Here is a 21585-nt window from a genome sequence, read left to right as displayed (position 1 = left end):
AAGATCAGAAGATAGGATGTGCGTTGATGGATTTTTTGGAAGGCACAACTTGTCTATTGTGCTTTTTTATGTAATGAGCTAGACTTCATACTCGTTTTGAGAATGGGACGGAATGAAGACTTGTCAGGAAGATTTATGAATAGATTTATGAATGAAAGTTAGTAATTCCATCGGAACGAACGCATCGAGCTCCCAAGAAATACGGAAATCAGCTCTGTGATTGTACGTTTGTCGCACGTTTTTTTTATACCAATAGAGGGCTAGTTTTTATTATTAGGTTGGATAAAATGTTTGCGCGCTTTTTTAAACAACTCGCCTTTCCCACTTCCTCGTTTGTTGTTTACTTCTGACAGATTGCGTGCTGTTACGGTACCGCGTCGAGAGTGAACTGGAAAAAACGCCGCGAAGATGGGTGTTTTGTTGGAAGCAAAGTGCATTTTTATTCACCTTTTGTACTATGCATTTTGTCGAAGCTAAGGCAGTTCGCCGTACTGATTTGCGTACAATTACGGCACCGTAGCCGAAAGACTGCTCAAGAATGGTTTATTATGTTCGAAAATAGCATCAAAAATCTAGAGTATGTGCTCTTTTATGATCGACTTGAGGTTTCTGAAAGCACCTTTGAAGGATGACGGCCGAGAAACGGCCCCGGAAATAGTCGAAGAGATGGGCTGAAGCCTCAAGGCTGTTGTTAACTACTTCAAGTCTTTTAGGTTCACACAAAAACTCCAAGCGTAGGTACCTTACAGACGATCCAACAGAGAATTACAGTGCAACGTTACATCAGTACATCTCGTCCGATATCGGGCGTTATGCAGCCACAATGATCGATTCCTATTCTGAATTGTCACCGGTAATGGGAAATGATGTAAACCAAAAATTTAAGTCGTTTCTCAGGAAAACAGGAAATCAGAAAAAAGCCGAGGTCTCAGGAGCTAACTAGAACTTCTTTAAAAAAATTATGTCTGGCATTTATTAGAATTGCAAAGGCCTAATTCACTGGAAATTGTTTCATCCGAACGAGACAGTCGATTATTTGGCTCAATTCCGTTAACTAGGCAATATCAAATAATACCACAAATCTGCTTCTTTGGATTTCAGATATAAGGCTTCGTTGCATCCTCTATACTTTGCGGATTTTACGGGATGGATTTTTACCTTTTTCTTTCAACGGGGAATTACCGTTGTGGCCCTATCTTCGACACATATCAATAGCTCAAAACGTACTTGGAAAACTTTTCCAAGACAAGACCCGCTACCTTGTAGCAAAATGTCATCTATTATTCGATCGAAAGGTTGGAGAAATTTGTGAACAATGACGGGGGATACATAGTATAATAACCTATCGTCATGGGCGGATTGTGAAGTAATACTTTCAGTTCAGTAAAAAGACGTGGCAACTTATTATCCAGCTTAACATTAGCTCTAATTGTAATTATTCCGATATGGCTCCAAAACGATTTACTAGCTTACTTCACGCTTTTCACCGCGTTGGATAAGTCACCGCCATATAGGACGAGTTTTAGTTCGTTCGGCCATTTTCTTAGAGCACACACTATCATTTGCGAGCAACCCGGTTCTCTATAATCCGCTGCCCATATGTATCGTGCTACCAACGCGCTCCACATATTCGCGAAAAATTTAGCCAGAAATCCAAGTTACCCGCCCGCTTACTTCCGTCTCAGTTACCATTTCTCCTGCTACTTGCGCCGCTGCCATCGGTGCCCATTACTCCCCCGTTAAGTTCACTCATTCAACCAGCATTTCAAAAGTTTCCTCCACAATCGACTTTTCGTTTGCGATACGTTGTCAAACTGAACTCCGAGCCGATCCTGTCATTCTGTATCTGAACTATTGGTGCTACGCTCTCGTAGCAGTTGGTAACGTTCATGGCCCGCCAGCCGCATCCTGGACGAGAGCAGTTTGCGAGGCTGGGAAAAGTCAGAATACAAAGTCGACTGAACGAGTAAATGTAATGAGGGGGATAGGAAAGGCACCACCAAATTCGAATCTTCATTTCCGGTTACTGCTCTTCCCCCTTCTGCTTTGAGGTCGACTCGTGCGGTGGTAGAAGCAGTTGTTATAGGCCCAGTGGCAGTCATCGGAGTCGTTTGTTGTCATCGCTGTCGCGCGTGGTAGATAGCCCACATCCGTCCGTTGGTTGACTGGCTTGACTCCTTCGCCCACCCAGCCAGCCACTCACTGCTCGTTCTCAGCAGCTGGTCGGGTCTCCGCTCCCATCCGCGTCGCTCCTCTGGCTATTGCGTCGGCGTCTTGGTGCCTCGTATAATACTGTCATCATCGAGGCCGTATGTCGCTACTGCTGTAAGCCGGAATCCTTCACTACGGGTGCACAGTCAGTCAGTCACTCGATGAGGCCGCAAGCGAATGCACGTGAGTTGGTGAATAGTGAACGGACGTTGGTGGAGATATCGATGCTGGTTGCCTTCGTCATTTCATTGGTGCTTTCCTGACATTGTGCCTGGGTATGAGTCCGCTTCAACACTGCGGTTTGCGCCAAGGAGACAAACAGGGAGAGGAACTGGAAAAGGAAAGTTGATGAGTCAGTCACCACTTTATACAGTATGTGTGACATGCACGGGGCCTCACTGACAATCAAAGGAATGTATCGTCGTCAGAACTACTGAGATCATTTGCGTCTGCTCCGAGCACGGCATCGTCATAATGCAGCCGAGCATCTGCCCAGCAGTATTTACATCAACTGAAGCTCGTGAAATCAATCTCGTGGCAGTGATGGCGCTGAAACACATGAAATCCACGGAGGCACTGTTCTCCGTATAGCTCGAAAGATAACGAATGACCGTGTTAGTTGTTTGTTGCGCGAGTAGAACGCTTGCCTCGTGGCCGAGAAATAGATATAGCGCAGTTAATTCTTGTTAGAATCGTTCGCAGGGGTTGGCCGTCTCTACTTACCACCGTATCAAAGGCTTATAGGCCCTCATCGTATCAGGTGGCCTTTGTACCATTGATTCCCGCTGCGACGTGATTACCATCATACTCATCTACGACGTAGTACATTTTGATAATGATAGTAATGATTAATCATATGAGACGTGTCCTCCATTCAGGAGGTATACATAAGAGAGATAATACATCTACTGTGACGCCTAGCTTCTAATACTGATGTCACAAATTATCAAACACTTACGTTGGCCTGTACAAGTGAATCACGTGAAAAAGAATGAACTAACGCAATTTCCAGTCCATCTTGTGGTCACACTGGCGACGATAGCTTCTCATATATAAATTACCTCTTGTTCAATATCTGTGAGTATGTATCTCTTGCTTGTGTAGCTTAGCTTTACTTTCTTGAGGCAACGAATTATAATAGTAATAAACAATATAGTAGGCGTCGATGTACGCAAGCAATTGGGCAGACAGAAGGCTAAATGGGCTTACTTGTTGAAAAATCCTTTTGTACGTTGACCTGTCTAAGAGTATTGCTCGGCTTCTCTGTTAATGATGGAAGCGGCTGCAGTACGGTACTCATATGCACGATGCTTAAGTGTGGGGTATAACGTCGTACCCTTGTCCATCTAACTATAGTTTTTCGTTTCGTGCTTCCACGGGCAGTTGGCCACGTTTAAAGCGTCTGCAGCTGATATTTACGTGCGCATAGGCACACATTTTTGCATTTTGTGTGTGTGTGTGTATATATATATATGTATAAGGTAATCAGTTATTCGGTGTGTTCTATATATTTCGAGAATAATGAGCTTTACTGAAAAGTGCACGAAGATTATCTGTCGAAAGCAGCTCTTATTGAGGTTGCTTGATTTTACTCCTTTTAACAGATTCTACAATATTTACATTTCTTGAAGAAGGGTCTCAGAGCTATAGTATCCGATATGCAAAATTTTAAACAGAAAATGTTCGCGCGCCTTTTTCGGTAAAATTCATATTTCTCGACTGTTCTCAGGCTTTTTTGGCATTTTTAGAGAGTTGTTCGACCATAATTATCTCGGAGTGTATTCAGGTTAGTAGTACAGGTTTTCTTAAGGTTGCGTTTACTTAATAGAAAATAATAAACATGCGTATTAAAAATGATACCTCTTTATTTAACATATTCTTAAGTGAAATATATTTTTATAAATTATTTACGTTTCGATCATTATTTACACACAAAGTAGTAATGTTTATTCCAACTACACAGTTGGTGCGCCTTAAGCTGGATAAAAAAATTGCACTTTCATACTTTTCCCGTAAACCTCATCGACATTGATATAATTGCAAAAAGTTAATAGTTTCGTATATATATATGTGCATACTTGTACGCATATTTGACAATCTTCAGGCCTTTCATCTTGACTAACACCGTCGGCGAGTAAGAGAACGACTATTACACTCATTGAGTAGTCATTGGGATACTGCTGCTAGCTGACCTAAACGAGTGCGGTGAATGATCTCGACACTGATTGAATAATATAAGTTATTTTCAAAGCAAAAACCTAAAAAGACGGACGCTAAAGAAAAAGAATTAGGATAATTGTGTGCACACTCACTACCGCGCCGTTGCCCGGCACCGAGCGCTAGGTGTCTTTCTTCAAGAATCTGCGCTTTTCCCGTCGGGATTTCTCCTCAAGCACTACCCCCGTTCGTGTTATGATTCTTTGAAAAACGCAATCGGCTGATCTCTCGTGTTACGAAGTCTGGTCACCTAGGCCTCTGTGCGTTTCTCGGTCCTAAATCTTGCATGACTTTCGTTACCGACGCTTGGCAACAATGACCATCCGGCAACGGTGCAAGCCAGACACAGTAGAAAACATCAAAGAAAGAGAACTCGTGAGTCGAAATATCTTTTTATGTCTATGAGTACCTCTTTGCCCACCAACACGCTGCCATACGGCCCGCACCGTGGCCACCTTTTTTGCCTGCATCTGCTTCTTTATTATGCCAATTGAATTGAAAAAAAAAAGCTGTTTAGGGCTCCCATGCATTCTGTACATATGCCTGGTCGTGTGGACGCATGTGTGCACGAGCGTTTGACCAGCTGTCAACGGCGGGCGACTCATAGCGGAATATCAACGGAAGAAATACGTATTTATGGCTGGGTAGGCGTTGGTTTGATGTTTATCAAACATTCATGTACAGTCACTGCCATCCCCTCTGCGGCAATTGCCACCACGGCGATAACCAACCGTAGGAGGGACGGGATGAATGCAGGGGAACAGAACGTAGAGAGGGAGAGAGGATCAAACTTGTCCCTTTGCCTAACACTAGTCGTAGTCACCATGTGTGATAGAGGTGCATCCCGCCAATTGAGGCTGGTTGAAACTGATTGGGCTTCATTTCGCCGAATAGGTTTTCGCCTGTTCGGCAGGGGATATGCGTAGGGGATAGCCCGACTCGAGCGTGGTATACGTCACCGCAGATATGTAATGGGGAAAGAGATAGGGGTACAAAGGGGGTGAAGCACTGAAAGCTCACCGCGACAACGCGAATGGAATAGGACCCCGACCGTGAGTTAGCTCGTGTCCTGCCTAGCTGAAAAAATCTATGCATTGCGATTGGCTCTATCACTGTGTACTGAGGTTATTGAGAGCGGCAATCTAGAATGAATAACAGCAGATAGTAAATAGAATCGATGGAGACAAAATAACATTTCCTCTGGATAAAAAGAATCTTTTTCCGGTATGGACCAATGTAACCAAATGCCGCTAATAAAAGTGCTGCTGTTCTTGATGTTCGGAGAAGATAAGGAGGAAATGACAGACTATTGTTGGTAAGCCGAAAAAAATTATCAAAATAAATGACTAGAATGTCAAAGTAACATCTTGCGTTCCTATCACAATCAGTGTCACATGATAGTTATATGCGCTTTATTTGAGGCGCAATCAATAAATAGTAACCTTTCAGTAGAAGACAACCGATCTCGTGTAGTATCATTATTGTATGTATAGGTAAAAACAAATACGAAAAACAAACTCGTATAAATTGGCTTGCGAAATCTGTGTTGCGTGTTGAACTCGACAAGCATTTAAACATCTAATAGTTTGCTGGCAAAAAATATATTTCTGCCGTATGCCGCTTACGTCAAACTGTTTTGCCCCTATGCGTTATTTACTGAATCTGTATCAGTAATACGATAAAGACAGTACTCTAATGTGGAGAAACTCTTTCCATTAAATGTCGTCACAGTATCTCTGTAAATACCCTTTTTTGAGTTGTCTGTCGACTCTCTTGTTCTAGACCCATAGTGAAGTCGCCCCTTCACCGAAACTAATCGATTACCTCACAATCTTAAAGTCACCGCGGACAATATTTGGGGGGTCGAGATGATATAACTTAAGTATCGAATATGAATAACCGTACCCGGCTTCCTACGTCGAATTGTTACACATACGTTTTGCGGACGCTATCCGTTTCATCTCTCTCTCACTATGTGGCCAAGTATATCTCTTACCTGTTTATCTCCTCATCGGCACTTTCATCCCTATCATCGTTGCGATCCTACGTGGAAACAATCATACTTGAGATCTCGAGAGACTTCTAGAGCATAGATGTGCATAAAATGCTATATGTTTGCGAGTTCAGCTACCCCAAAGTTATCGAACTCCATTGGTTCCAGTGTGGTGAGAGAGACTTCACATTGCTATCCTCTGGCTGGGTGCGAGCATCGACCCAGGTTCGCGCCTCAACCACGGTCTGTCACCGCTCTCACCTGCCTTTCGCCCACTTCCAAATGGGCAATCTACACGTATCACTGCTGGCTCGTGCTTCGTTATCCAGTCAGGAGGAATACCGGGAAAACGTAGATGGAGGAAATGCGGTACGTTAGAAGCGCAAAGTCGCAGATCACGAACTCCACGTCTCACCCTACAGCAAAACTAGCACGATCGCTTTCGTTGCTGCCCATTGCGTGTGAACTCGAAAGATTTCTTATCTCTAACCTTTACCTATCATAGCATCATTTCTACGAAGTGCAAATAAGCACATAATGATGACGGAAATTGTGGTGGGATGTGCCTTGACAATACTGTGCGTTGTGGTTATTATGATTGTGAAAGCCAAGGTTCTAATTGAACTAGGTGTTTAACGTATATTTAAATAAATGTGCGAGCTTTCCAGCTCTCAAAACGTTTCTCAAATTCGATTGTCTGGGCAACTCTCAGCTCGATCGATGGTTTTGGTTTATTTCTTCTATCTTATCAAAGTATTTCCCTTCAAACATTTCTTTAGTTTTGGATATAGACAAAAGTTCCAGGGGGTTAGGTCTGGTGAATACGGGAGTTGGAGAACGTACGCACATTGAGCTTTTTACAAAAAAATGTTCCGGTGCGTTATCATGATGGAACGCCCACAATCTGTTACATCATATTTCTGGTGTCTCCCGTCGAACATACTGGCGCAATCTTCTTAAAACATCTTGGCATCCCCTGGTGACAATAGAGCAGACAGCATAAAATCGCAAAAACTATTCCCGACGGTCGAAAAAAATTGTAAGAAGCACCTTATTTTTGACCTAGATCTTGCGTTTTTTTTTTGGTTAGGGTTTGTTTCTAAACCGATACTCGAAGAATTGCATCCTTGTCTCCCCGTCATAGCCATACGCTTACGTTTGCTCAAATGTATTGAAATTTCCAAGCAAGTTTGGCTCTTCTAGAACTAAGAGGTTTTTCTGACACAGTTGTTCGCTGGCTGGACATTCAGCCGTTTCAGGACAATTTTTGTTGTAAGCCTTCTGACACGTAAACGGTTGGACGAAATGGCCTGACAAAAGCCGGCTGAAATCTCCCTTTTTTGCGAACCCTCATACGAAGATTTTGCGGTTGACAAACACGAATTGTTTCACTCTTTCCACATTGTCATATATGATCCTTATCACAGGCCCTCCAAAGGGGAGATCGTTCTCGATAGATTTAACTCATTTTTTAGTTCTCGTAAGCAATTTACAACATCCTTAGAGTGTCTGTGCAGGTGATTGTATTTGTTGTGCTAAACCTGATGCACGCTAGCTACACTATCTAGGAAATATGGCAAAATGCTTAATATATATATAGACTTACCCTATATTGCCAGAATACTCGAGAGAGCATTATACCGCAGTTACATTTCACATGTATGCAGCAGAGGTCTTGCTTTTGTTGGCCAAAGAAATTCGGATGACAAATTCGGTTGTCCGGTGGTACAATAATTTTTGAATAAAAGAATATACCGCCCGGATGCGTACCACTATCAAAGCTTGATAATTATTTTTCGAACAATACAACCAGCGAAATGAATGTGAATATTTCTATCGCGGTCTGAAGATTTCAATTTTGATGATGAACGAGGTAAACCCTTGCTGTATATCATTTCCAGTTCTAATGCTGGTACTACTATTTCTGTTGTCCATCACCACCTGAGCTCTCCTTCAGCGTACGTAATCACCTAACCTATAAACGTTTCGCAAAAATGTAAAAAATAAAATCTCGTATATAATGATTAACGTGAACAAATTGAAGATTCCCGCTTCTGTGCGATAAGTTAGAAGCTATTCAATGAAATCCTGCCATTGCGTCAGAAACTGCGATCTTGTAGTTGGTATCCGTTTTGATTTTTTCAAAGCACGACTCAACACCTGAGTTGCGTGCTATTCGACGTTTCACTTGCTCAGTATTGCATTGTGTATAGTTTTTTATCTATATTACGGATATTACATCAATGTTGGTTATCACATAGCGATCTGTATTGAGAAACGCAGCGATGCAGTAATATCTTCAGCGGTATCTCACTACCTGTTTATCATCTTCTGGGTCTTTTTCAGCAAATGGCTTGGTAGGCCTGATATCGAAGACGCCATTGTTTGGAGGACGTGACAAAGAACCAGCCGACAAAATGTCTGCGAAGCATTCGCCGAAAAATTCTAAATTACCTTCGGATCCAGACGCTCCAAAGTTGCCACCGAAACCGGTCAGGGAACTCGCCAAGGTATATGCAAGGTGTTTGCACCTAGACAAACACGAATAACCCTGATTTTCTAATTTATTTTATCTACGTACTTTATTAATAGGTTATCGATAATGTTTATTGTTACACATACAATCTCGGCGCCATCGTCTGCCCACGGATTGTGCTCTTAATTTCTAAGTGGAAATTGCACTATCGAACTAAAGCCGTGATAATTAATTACAAATTGTAAGTGATTTGGTTGCCTTACCGTGGACAGTGAAACCTCACAATTTTGATAGGCTTTAAAATATCCACTGATTGAGTGACTAGTGTTCAATTCACGCGTTTCCATCTCTGTTATTACTGCACATTTTTAGGTTCTGTATTCGTATGACGCACAGAACGACGATGAGTTGACGATTAAAGAGGGCGACACAATCGCCATTCTCACGAAGGAAGTCGAAGATCGGGGCTGGTGGAAGGGTGAGCTCAACGGCCGTGTCGGCGTTTTTCCTGACAACTTCGTACAGCTGATACGAACTAGTGATGATGGCCATTGCAGTCCGCAACCATCCGGTGGACAGAACAGGCCTGAACGACCTGATAAACCTGCCAAAGCTCTAAAGCCTGACCTTCCTAGGGACAAACTCTTGATGGGCTTTAATCAGCCATTACCTCCTCTACCGACGGAGACGAGTGGCTCGACCAGCAGCACAACAACAGTATCGTCATCGAATACCGTGACGCCAGCCGCGGCAGTCAAGGGTAAACCCACATATGATAGGCGCTGCGCTACACTCCGCATGATGCATGTTATGCGAGGTCACCGCGCTGCGAGAAATAGAAAATCTAGTTGTTTGATTTCGGTTCTACAGTTATTTTAGTTGGTGACGAAACATCAAATCAGCTATAGAAACCGCAGTCGATCGGGTATACGGCACCTTACATCCACAAGTACTCTTATCACTGAGAAAAAAATGTCGGCAAATGCGCCACTACCGAAACGTTTAATCATGATTATTAATACTGGCCGATGGTCGGGCAAATGCCGTCATTGCCTAGCGAGTTGTTGCAACAATCGATTTCAATCTGCCTGTAACTACAGCGAAATAGTCCGCTGACCATTTCGCTATGGTCGCTAACTGTTGACATGTTTTGTGCAGAGTCAACCGGAATCTCGATAATACGTTCAAGTTTAACAGAATTCATTGCGATGTACGCAGTCTCTGTAAAATACAGAGTACGTCTTTGGCTTCTCTGCGATAACATAGAAATGGCTAAATGTTATTATTCATCTACTGATTTTTTCCTTTATTTTGTACTCAGCCATGTTCAACATACTCAACGTTCTACAGCATAGGCCAACACGATCAGTAGAAAGTTTCTATCCAAATTTATTCTTTTATATGGACCCTTTTGACTATTGTAGGCGAGCTGCATGCAGGAGAAAAAGACAACAAACCGGTGTCAGTGGTTAGTCCGTTCGGACCGCACGATGGACCCGTACCGGGCTTGCTAGGCAAACCTATATTGGCCTCGCAGATTCGCCGGCAAAATGGGGCCTTCCCCACTCTCCTTGCGGCCCAGGCGGCCGAAAGGGCCAACCTCAGCAGCGGCTCCAGCAGCAGTAATAACAGCAACCAAAATGGAAACTCAACCCATCATGGTAACTACATTACTAGACAAGAACGCCCACAGTATACACACTCTCTCTTCTATCTCTGTAGTTATTATGGTACAAACTAAGGACAGAAGTTCCGTTTGGGTTATGTGTTATTATGACGACCTCTCGGGACCTGGCTATTAGGCAATCAATCCAAATATATGAAAGCGATACGAAACAAGCAAGTCTGATTTCGTTAGTCCTCTATTTAGGTCTTTTTTATTCAGCTCACAGTTTCCGCATAAAGCATATTTCAAAAGTTAAAGGAATAATTAACAGAAATGTGCTGTTTTAAACGCTGTTTACATTGCGGTCCTGACGTCTGTCGCCTTACACAGGTTATCTGGATATAACTACACAGTTCGGACTTTTACTCGAAATACGATTTCAGTAATAGCTATATTATATTCGTTTACAAAGTAGTTGCCCCTGTCATAGTTAAGCCAATAATATTGAGGTCAGCTAGTTACGTTCTACTGTAAGCAATCTATTAGGGATAAGCTTTTCACGGAAGCAGTACCGCAATAATCGTGATACTCTCGTCATCTTTGATCTTTTCGAAACCTCTCTAACTATCAATATGCATAGTTAGACACCTTCATCAGCCTTTAAATGTGGAACAATTATCCGCCTAACGTGTCCTGACGACCACTACCATATCCCTAGTAGGCATAAGTTGATGTGAATGAGTCATGCATCTATTTATATGTATGTACCCAGCAGAGCTATACTTTCGCAGATACAGACATACACACCGCACTTATTTGGAGACGTCACATCCTGCAAACAGCCGTCGTAGATACAGAACGCTGACTCGCAACGTTAGTGCGGTACTGCGTAATTTTGCGAGTCTCTCCCTATCGGAATTTATAGCTTAAGCACACTCTCGCATGGAAGGCTCAAGGAGTCGTTCGTTCGTTCGTTCGTTCGTCCGTCCGTCTGTCACTGCCGTCAGCCTGTTGTTCTCTCTCTGACTCCTTTTATCCATTCCACTTACCCAGTCCGTTTGGTCACTCCGGTCGGCTAGTAGCGCTCGTGTTAGGCAAACGACAATTTACCGATGTGCTACAGCGACGGGTATGAGCGATAGCCATCGAACATGGTGTTATTACTTGTAATGGGTTATTTAACCGCAAGGCGCTAATTGCGGGCAGATTCAGTGAGGAAAAAGCTTTTTGGGTAATCGCCGTTGACCTACGTTGGCGTGTACGAGAGTGCGATCGGCCCCAAACCCAAGGAACTATGGAAGGATCTGTGCGCTTAGTTGCCCGATGTATTTCGGCTTGCGGTTAATTGCTCCTTTTCGGGAAGATTAAGTAACTCTGCCACGTGGGATGTTGATGTTAGTATCTTTGCAACACCAAGTAATACTTCCGGGGAGCGTAACCTTACTTCAGATATTTTATGATTGATTTTTATAGAAGTACGCCGTCTTCATATATGACGCTACTTGTGCTGCCATTTTGCTACTGCCGTGCGTAGTCTGAGCGCGTTTGTGAAGTGCGTGTATGGAGACATGTAAGTGTACTCTGTTGCTATCCGTCGTCGCCTATTCCACTTGCGTCATTCTCGTTCGCATAATATAATCGTTAGTTACACTATTGGGGCCGTGTGTTAGCCGCCTTAACTCGCCTCACTGTACATAATAACATACAGGTTGAACGTCGACCACATCAAACCCAGAAGACCGTTCCTTCGTTATTTGGCACCAGTCCCAGCTCGGCTGCTATGAACGCTGGCAGTATAAGTCCCCGAAACTGGAAACGTCGATTCCTGCGTCTGGGGAATAAACGTATCAATGAGGGTATACAAGGTACTCACCACTGACTTCGCACTACAGCGCTTTATCGTTCGCCATGTTACACTATTTTATCCCACACATTTACTCACATACAGTAACACGTACGTAGTGCGCTGACACGTAATGCATAGGTAAATAACAGATGCAGCATAATTCGTAATCCAGTAGAGTTTAGTTAGCTCGACTAACATAACCTAGGTCGGCGCCTACTGAGGATGCCATGCCCACAGAGCTGATCCGTAGGGCTTGTACGGTGTTAGGTATATTGATTGATGACACTGTCAATCGTGCCAATACAGAATGGAAGCTTTGTGGCACAGATTAGCCCGACGACTAACCAAACCCTCGTGCTCTTCACCTGCTTACCCTCCACATGATGAACCAACTTCAGAATCGCCCCTGACGTCGGCCACGGTATCAGGAGCAGCGGGGGCGTCGTCATCCGCCAGCGGAACGTCCGACGATGCAAGCGCTCTCGACAGCATAGAGAGCAGTGAAGCACGGCTCAAACATCCCACGGCTGATAGGGCACGACCGCCCGCAAGGAGACCCCCATCACACATTGGTCAGTTGGCACATTAGTTCACCTAATTATTGTAGTAAAACTATAATTTATTAGAAACTAATGTCGAACGAGTTTCGACGTATGATAGACATCGATCATGGGGACCTTTCTGAAGCCAGCAGACGATGACATTATGTCAGAAAGTATTCCATTTAGTAGGATGAATTCCACGTATCAGTTCCTCCTACGTCGTAATATTACACTATAGAAAGACTCACTTAGTTCAGTTCTGTAGCCGCTATGCGCGCAATAATCTCTGCAACTTTGTCATCATTTGCGTGAACAATCAGTGACTGACAATGATCACATGTTTCACGTGTGTGTGGTGAAAATAGCAGGTAGATGCAATGTGGAAGGTAACTGAAAACGTTTGTTCAATGTGATGTCGCTCTGTGTCGACTTGTGAATATACAATATGCCTACGCTCAGGTTCTCCTCCTGGACACAAGGAAGCAACTTCAGTCATCGAGGCTAATGGAGACTCGTTGGGAGGGCCTGCTAGCACGGTGGTTCATCTCGGACATCATAGCGTCAACGGCCACTCAACGATTAGTGGACTAAATGGTCACGAATCGGATGCCGGTAGCAAAAGGACCTCGATCAAGGACCTATCGTCGAAGTTTATGGACACCAATGGCAGACCATCGCAAGTGGTGAACCTTGCTGGTAAGCCCTCTAATGGGTCAACAACGACGAGTGGGGCTACGAGTAGCACCAGCAGTGCTAGCAGCACCAATATCACTACTCATAGGCTAGCTGGCCTCAGCAGAGATGGTTAGTAACATTGAGAAAATTAGCTACTATATGTGAGTAGAAGTTTTTGTTATACTTCGCACGGTATTATCACTGAATAAGTAGTTATTACGGGTAAGGACCTTCTTGCATTACCAATGCTATCGTACTTCCTAGTAGGCCCCTTTGATGTACAATCCAATTGTAAGCGCCAATTATTATCACACAACGGACACCAATGAGCATTTGCAGGCTGTTATGATTCTATTGATGACATATACGATGTATATCTATAGGAGAAATGTATTATCGAAATGGAAGTTCTATAGACATCTAGAGAGATTTACCCGTGTTAAAGGATATTAAAAAATCAATATACCGTGTTAAATTAGTGCTTAATCGTGCGTTGGCTGTAGACATAGATGCCAGGACGGACGAAGACTCTACTGCTCGAAATTGTTCGACGACTCTGTCGAGCGAGATAGCGCAGAAGTTGGAAGCGGAAGTCTTGGAGTTGCGCGTCGAGGTAAAAAAACTGCGCGAGACTTGCGTGTCCCGGGACGAGTATACAAGTATCGTAATTCAGGTAAAGAAATACAGCCTTTCTTATCAATATATATGTATATCGTAGTACTACTTGCAGGTAACAATGGTCTTTCAGTCTAAGGGGGCATGTATTACGAGAAAAGTTCAGATCGAGTTAGTTGAGTGAGGTAATTTTCGAAACCAATTTTTAGCAGTCGTAAGGATATAGAGGTAATTAATTTACGGTTAAACATTGATACTGAATAGCATTGTGGTGGTGCGGTATTCAAGCGATAAAGTCACGCCCAGACGAGTACAAATCGATGGTACAAAATCCGTTTACTCCTCTGCTTGCTAGGTTCGCCTATTATAAAAAAATAGTGCATGAGGGCGTCTAGCATCTGCTCTGTTACGTTCAGTGCGTTTGGCAATTTCTTCAAAAACGAATGTCCTTATAGAGCTATCATGTCAAAGGAACCTTTAGTCTAGACAGTACATAATTCAATATTGTTAGAACCTGCACCATTATTTGGTTTATGTTCAAGAGCGGTACAGAAAGGCTGGCGTCTCTGTCAGCGTCTAATATAAATTTACTGATGTCTCATGGAGACACCCCTTCTCGGTAAATGCAATGCATGGTTGCTGTACGTGAATCTAGGGCACTTCATAGAACATATTCTTATCTGTACATTGGTCGAACGGGTGAATGTACTATTTACATTTTGTATTTATCGGTTCATTTCAGATGAAACAGCTTCAGGAGACAATGGAGGCGACCAGGGCGCATTATTCGAAAATGGTGCGCGAACTCATGAACGAGGTGGACGAGGAGAAGAAGCAGAGGATGAATCTGCAAGTCGAAATCGACCGTCTCAAGAAAATCACTGTAACTGTCTAGCTGCCAGCAGGAATACGGATATCAAACAAAAATCGATCAGCCTTAATAATCTCGAGTCATTTTCTCGTAATCGAGCAGATGATGCCTGATACTGCCTATTTATACTATTGTGTCAATGACTGCGTGGTTGGGTGATGACGTTGATAACATCTGGGCACGCATATACCCTTCTGTCTACCTGTCTACTCTCAGCTTTTCTGACTATCCTTTATTTTTTACCTTCATTGCTCTCTAATGCCGTATGGGACGAGGCCCTGCGTTGGTTACCAGCAACCGGAGTCTTCAGGACAATAATACATCAGGAGGCATTTGATATTGAGTTTATTTGATTATTTCCACTTAGGCTGACATTTGGTGGCCAGAGCCACCATGCTCTGCAAGATCAGCCTACAGTAAACTTTGAGGAATATAACAAAAACTAATATAAGAGACACACAACAACGGATATTAGGGATGCGAAGCCCAAGACGTATTCTCCATAGAATTCGCAGCTTTTATTTTAATGTTCGAATTAACACATACATGAACGCGGTGCCGTTCAAGGAGGACCGTGAACGTAAATTGAGATTTCGGTTGTATCGTCGAAGCAGGCCCTTACTAGCACGCACAACGAAGAAAAAAGTAATCGTACAAATAACACACAGATCCTTGAAATCGATAAGCAGTCATTTCAGAAAAGTAAGTTGATAGATATTTAGACAACATTTGAACTGTAACTTGTGTGTATTTGCGTGTGTTTACGAATGGAGTCGCATTGGCGCATCTGTGGGTTTGTGTCGGCGGTATGCCCGAAACCGACCAGCTATCCAGGACCATTCAGGTCGTATCATGAAGCTAGATCAAACGAAAGTTTCAAGACTTGCTTGTACCGTCGAGCAGAATTAACGATGGAAAGCGAAATAGATCATAACTAACAGTACAACAATTTATTCATAGTGAACTTAGTGGATGTGAGACGGTAGAAGAGAAATTCAGTAGTAGTTATATTAGTAATAATGATGGTAGAAGGTAAAAACGAATTAACTCTCGTCCGCTTTCCGGATGTTTCTGCTCCGGTCTCCTCTCTTTTACCTCACATCAACCTCATTGAAGGGCGACCGCAGCGCCACCTGTTCACTCTCTATTTCGAAGCACTAGGAAAGTGCTAATAACGAAGTGCGCTGAGCTATACCTTGTATAGTTTTTAGTATTCTGTACCTAATAGAGCGCTATTACTTTGCCCGTAACTGTCGGCACGCCTCACGTCCTTCTCTAGTTATGCAACACCGCGCTTGTCCTCTTCTCTTCATCTTATCCCGCCTGAATAATTATGTTCTATTGTGATTTGCCTATGTCTTGAGTTTTTGACACGACATATTTATTTATAAACTACTTCTACTCAATTAAATAGCTAAGATATCTATAAGCGCCATGCATCGGTTTGTTGCCAATAGACGTTCATGTTAATGTGTCTCATGTGACTGCGTCGAATGTCGATTTTATTTTCTCTTGAGATTTATGTTCTGCTGCTCTTGTGAGTTTGCCTTACTTCTACAACTGCACATTCAATTTTATGCCTTACGTTTTCCTTCCTGAACGGCACCCGTTTCGCGTTTTCGTTGCAGACCGCATTGATATAGCCATCTCGGCAGTCTTCATCGTGGTCCGAAGGACCTCACAGAGGTTGTTATTAGCCAGCCAAAAAGGTACGCCTTTCGTGGTCGTCACAACGTCAGTACAGACACCGTTCTTCGCGAAATCGACCGCTAGCCGAACTTTCACCGATGATTCAAGGGTTCACGAGACTGATACGACAGACGGCGTAATTCTTCTTCTCTGTTTATTTCAGTTAATCAGTGCTCGTTATAAACATGTATGTGTTTTGTAGACGCACTCTTGAAGTCCCTTAGTGTTGTGTGCATAACTTGTGTTCAGTGTTTTTAGAAAGTTGCCCCCCTGACCCCTCCCAACCACCCACCCACCTATTAGATTGACACTCCCTTGATCCGAAAGTCAGCCGTACGAGAGGTTTGCCCCACAGCCGTGGTGGAATCAGATAACGCTTCACACCATGCAAGATGTGCACATGCGCGAGTCGAGTCAAAAAGCGCGGGGACTCCAAATATTTCCGAGCGCCATCAGACATCATCAATTTACTGCTGTTAATGGCCTCGGTGCTTGAATTGTTGCGATAGAGCTGAGCAGGGAATCTGACCGATACAATGAATACAAAAAAGACATTGAAATAAGTTACTTACTTTGCAACGATCACCTAACAGCAGTATATCAATCTATTCGGGCAAGCCTTTTAGACCGAAAACGTTAGGCCGAATAGTTTGTTTGCTCGTTTGACATTTATCATCATTCATGCGGTAATATATTCAAGTGACGGAAATAGCGGAACAATGTTTAACCTGGGTCAGAGCAGATCAAGCGATTTTGATTGGGGTAACGTATTTTCTACGTACAAGGGGGTGCATTCTAGCGGAAAACATAAGACAAAGGAAAATGCCTATATGTAGTCGCATACATGACAGTACTTGATGCGATGTCTAGTAAAAAAAAAAAAAGGGTACGCGCGATTTCGTGGGGCGATAACGAGACTTACTAAGATTTATAATCTAACTTATAAGTAGCATTATGACTACACATATAGCCGAATGACGATAATAACAATGGATTGTCAAACATTAGTAGTGACTAACGATGTAGCGAATTGAGGATGGGGAGGTAGCAGCCACTGAACGATGTCGCTGAAGGGTGGCTCGTACATCGCATGAAGTAACGAATATAAAGGGTCCTCAACGTGCGCTGCACAGTCGTACCCGTGTCGTTTGGCCTTTCCGCAACAGGATACAGAATGAAGATTCAACGGGACACATGTTGAAGCGTTGATGTATTACTACAGACATTGTTTTATCATCTAAAACGCAGCGAGTTTTTCACAGACGATTGACTAAATAAAAGGATTTCAAATAGGGAGCAAAAAAAAAGATACGATGATGAGACAACAATACAAAAGAAAAAAAAGAACAAAATCACCTTTGCGACTGATAACAGCACACGTCACATGTCACATAGGAAACAAATAGTTCACGTGGGAAAGCCAGAAAGGCGGTATGGACAAAGGATTGCGTGGAATCGGTTACGTCAGGAAACCTCATTCACAATTAGCCGCGCGATGATATACATAATGAGCTACATATATATATATAAACATACACCGTCGCACACCTACAAACATCATAGAGGAGACCCGTGTCTATAAACTTGTATGGCTCGAGATTTACAAAGAGCTTGTTTAGACAAACTTTGATTATTACTAGACTTCTAGGCAACAATAATGCCCAGTTACTTCTCTATACAGTATTCATCAGTGTGAGTATGACTGATTGTAGTCTACCAATCCTTCAGAACGACACATGCGTCTCTGGGGGTGTTCAGAAGATGGTAAACATGACACGAGCCGTATTCCATAAAGATAATTGATGCCTCATCGCTTTATATGACCAACATAAACAATCCATAATAACATGTTTTATGTACACAAGTGTGTCAATTCCAAGCGAGAGAGAGAGAGAGCGAAAGCGTTTGTGTGTGTGAGAGAGAGAGAGAGAGATATGGCGGGGGGAGGGGGGAGAATCACCATAGATATTTAGAGGATAAATCCGTTGAATGTTCGCGCGCGATATAAAGACAGATGAGATTCTTAGCTATGTTGATATGGGCTGCGCAAGTTTGAAATGTGTGTAGGCCATAAACTAACATCATTGTCTGTTTGGCCGATTTGAAAAAGGAAATACTAGGAAAACGTTAACAATCATCGAGCAGGACTCAATCGTCTATAAGGGTAATTCTAATATAAATAGAATTAAATACGTGAGGCTACGATGATCAAAGTGTTGTTAGATCGCCATGTAGCGGATCTGTTGTTGGCCATATTTCAGCTCTGTAACGGCGGATATACTGACAACATCAGATAGTCGATATTACGACAATACTACAAAAAAAAAAAGGATATACGAGAGTTCGCAAAAATATACGGAAACCGACAAAGAAATCACTCATGTAGACAGATGTTGCCGCTAGATTACCACCCAGCTACGGGCAAATAAAGAAACAGGTAAAGTAGAAAACGTACGCAACTATGCGGTCACTGGTGAGGTTAGGTTAACAAATGTAACTGCATGGCTAGATATGAAAACAACTAGACAGAGATAAAAAGCACAGATACACAAAATTACACACAGCAGTTGTAAATTTCCCGTACAACAGCATGCAAGAGGAGTATTTATATACAACGTATGGCTAACGGGATATAGGGGAAATCGAACTTGAACGAGACGACACTTCCGCGTCTTTAAGCGTCATTTGTTTGTTCGTTCGATATGACGAAGGTCGCAGTGAGAAGCAAACAGAATTAAGGGGAGCCACAGAACCTGCTTAAGAAATCAGCCATCGCATCTTAGGTACTGACAGGTATTGTGTATATAGATTGTGAAAGTCTAGAAAAAAGAAAAAGGAAGAAATTTAACTCTCGATATCGCTGAAAAGGCGAGGAATGGTCGTCCCACGTCGAACTGTCTATAATTAGGACACTCTGTTTATCACCGAAATTGGCTGTGCAACAATAACTAGTGCTGCTTTCGAAATGTCTCAACTTATGTTGTAAACACAGTCGAGCAAACATGCGTTCGCATAAAGAGAGACACCGATACACACAAACACACACATACAGATGCACTCGGTGATCGATAACGAAAGAGACGGGCAAGAATGACGTTGTTTAATCGCTTTCAGAAAGCTTTTGAGGCCTGACGACCTCTGGATGTACGCGGAAAATTCGAACAATCGTCCCATTGTCGCCATTGCCCCAGCTGTGCTTTGGGCGAACCAATTCACCATTAGTATATGAATACGAGTATGCAAATTCACACAAAGATGCCAAACACTTCGTAAATAATAATAATGTAACGTGTTCACTTGCCTGTACGCTGGCGGAAGGTGCCCGCGCCTCAACAGGACATAACTGGTCACGCTAGAAAGTACTGGATAGCTGGCTATTGAATGCGGACAGATAATTATGATATACTATTAGATAACTAGAACGGCTATTGGTACGCAATTGGCATGGCTAACGATGTGTCAACGGTGAAATGGATATGAGACGACAACAGAAAGCCACAGCAAAATTGGGAAAAAAATTTCAATTAGCGTGAACAGAGGCATGTTTGGTAGCGTACGCTAGGATAATGGCGAAACGATACGCGAGAATGGTGGTAGATACATGTATGCGACTCACTAGAAGGATAATAGATGATCGTCGAGACGTGTGGCGTCGTGCTGGTACAGATGAAGCGTCGTTCTTCGTAGGAAGATAATGTAGACTGCGAGAAAAGATTGGATTGAACAAGGGACGGGCAGGTACAAGTAAACAGCGAATAATACAAGGATGGTGTCCGGCCTTCAGTTAGGGATGGTTTATTCCGAGCGTCGAACAGGCAACAACGAAATATAGATAAATTACGCAACGAGTCACCATTGAATAGCATCTAGAGTTTGAGGGAAAGTAAGGTAAAAAAAAAAAAACTATTAGCATTAACTCACGCCAAATTACAATCGTTATGTAACAAATGTACATATTTACCACCAATATATTATTGATTGAAATATAGTGTACAAAAGAACTTGATCAAAAAAAATTAGACGGACAAAATACAGTAGAACAGATCATAATAGAAAGTTAAATCATATGTTGCTTGTCATCTTGGTACGCCGCTGCGAAATAAGTTAGGTCGAACTATAGGACTGTTTTACTTAAGAGAGAAAAACTCCCGCAAAAAACAACGATCAAATCATCAAGCCTAGCCAAAAGGCACGCGCAACCGTACACAGATACACGACAATACACATACACACACACACACACACACACACACACACACACACACACACACACACACACACACACACACACACACACACACAGAGACTAGATAATGGGAACTAAATACACACCAGATGGCTCCTACAAAATGCTATGGGAAAAAACGACGAGAGAACGATTACCATTATCATTATGATGAAGCATTACAGATAATTATCGTGATTGACGATAACGATGATTATAATGGTGATCGCGAAGATAACAATAACGATGATAATAAATATTGCTGTATTTTATTTGCACCAGATGGTGTGTTTTCGTTTGCTACTTCTAACAATGATACTCAATTGACGTGTTTATTTCTCAGCGAGGAGGATTATTGTTTTTGTTCATTTAGTGATACCGTTAAACTCGAGGAGTAATTCCTCGTAGATTTTATCGTTTTGAAAATAGCCACGCAAACCTCGATCTGCTCTATAGGACAAGTGGCTGCATGTAAGGAACATGCAGGCGATTGGCCTATAGCATTGAACGAAGGCGTCTTACCAGATACAAAGCAGAAGCTTGGCTGACTTCAGCCGGCTTGCGCCTAAAAAAGTGCCTGCTAACCGCTTGTGCCTTTGAAAGAGTTTCTACGTGGGTG

The 21585-nt window shown here is 42.8% G+C and overlaps 1 protein-coding gene across 1 annotated transcript in view; it reads left to right on the top strand.

Annotated features, from left to right (window-relative positions):
* Positions 1 to 21247, top strand: part of LOC111268937 (SH3 domain-containing kinase-binding protein 1) — a 40044-nt gene extending 18797 nt beyond the window's left edge. Inside the window, exons 2-9 of the mRNA XM_022848187.2 lie at positions 8768 to 8931; positions 9270 to 9657; positions 10322 to 10558; positions 12748 to 12921; positions 13351 to 13695; positions 14070 to 14239; positions 14924 to 15064; positions 16681 to 21247. Of these exons, the coding sequence (XP_022703922.1) occupies positions 8768 to 8931; positions 9270 to 9657; positions 10322 to 10558; positions 12748 to 12921; positions 13351 to 13695; positions 14070 to 14239; positions 14924 to 15064; positions 16681 to 16695 (1634 nt within the window). The 3' untranslated portion in view covers positions 16696 to 21247. The remainder of the gene's footprint in view (positions 1 to 8767; positions 8932 to 9269; positions 9658 to 10321; positions 10559 to 12747; positions 12922 to 13350; positions 13696 to 14069; positions 14240 to 14923; positions 15065 to 16680) is intronic.
* The last annotated feature ends 338 nt before the right edge of the window (positions 21248 to 21585 follow it).

Source organism: Varroa jacobsoni, unplaced genomic scaffold (genome assembly GCF_002532875.2).
Source record: "Varroa jacobsoni isolate VJ856 unplaced genomic scaffold, vjacob_1.0 scaffold_1332, whole genome shotgun sequence".
Lineage (NCBI taxonomy): Eukaryota > Metazoa > Arthropoda > Arachnida > Mesostigmata > Varroidae > Varroa > Varroa jacobsoni.
This window is presented reverse-complemented; position numbering and strand designations above follow the sequence as displayed.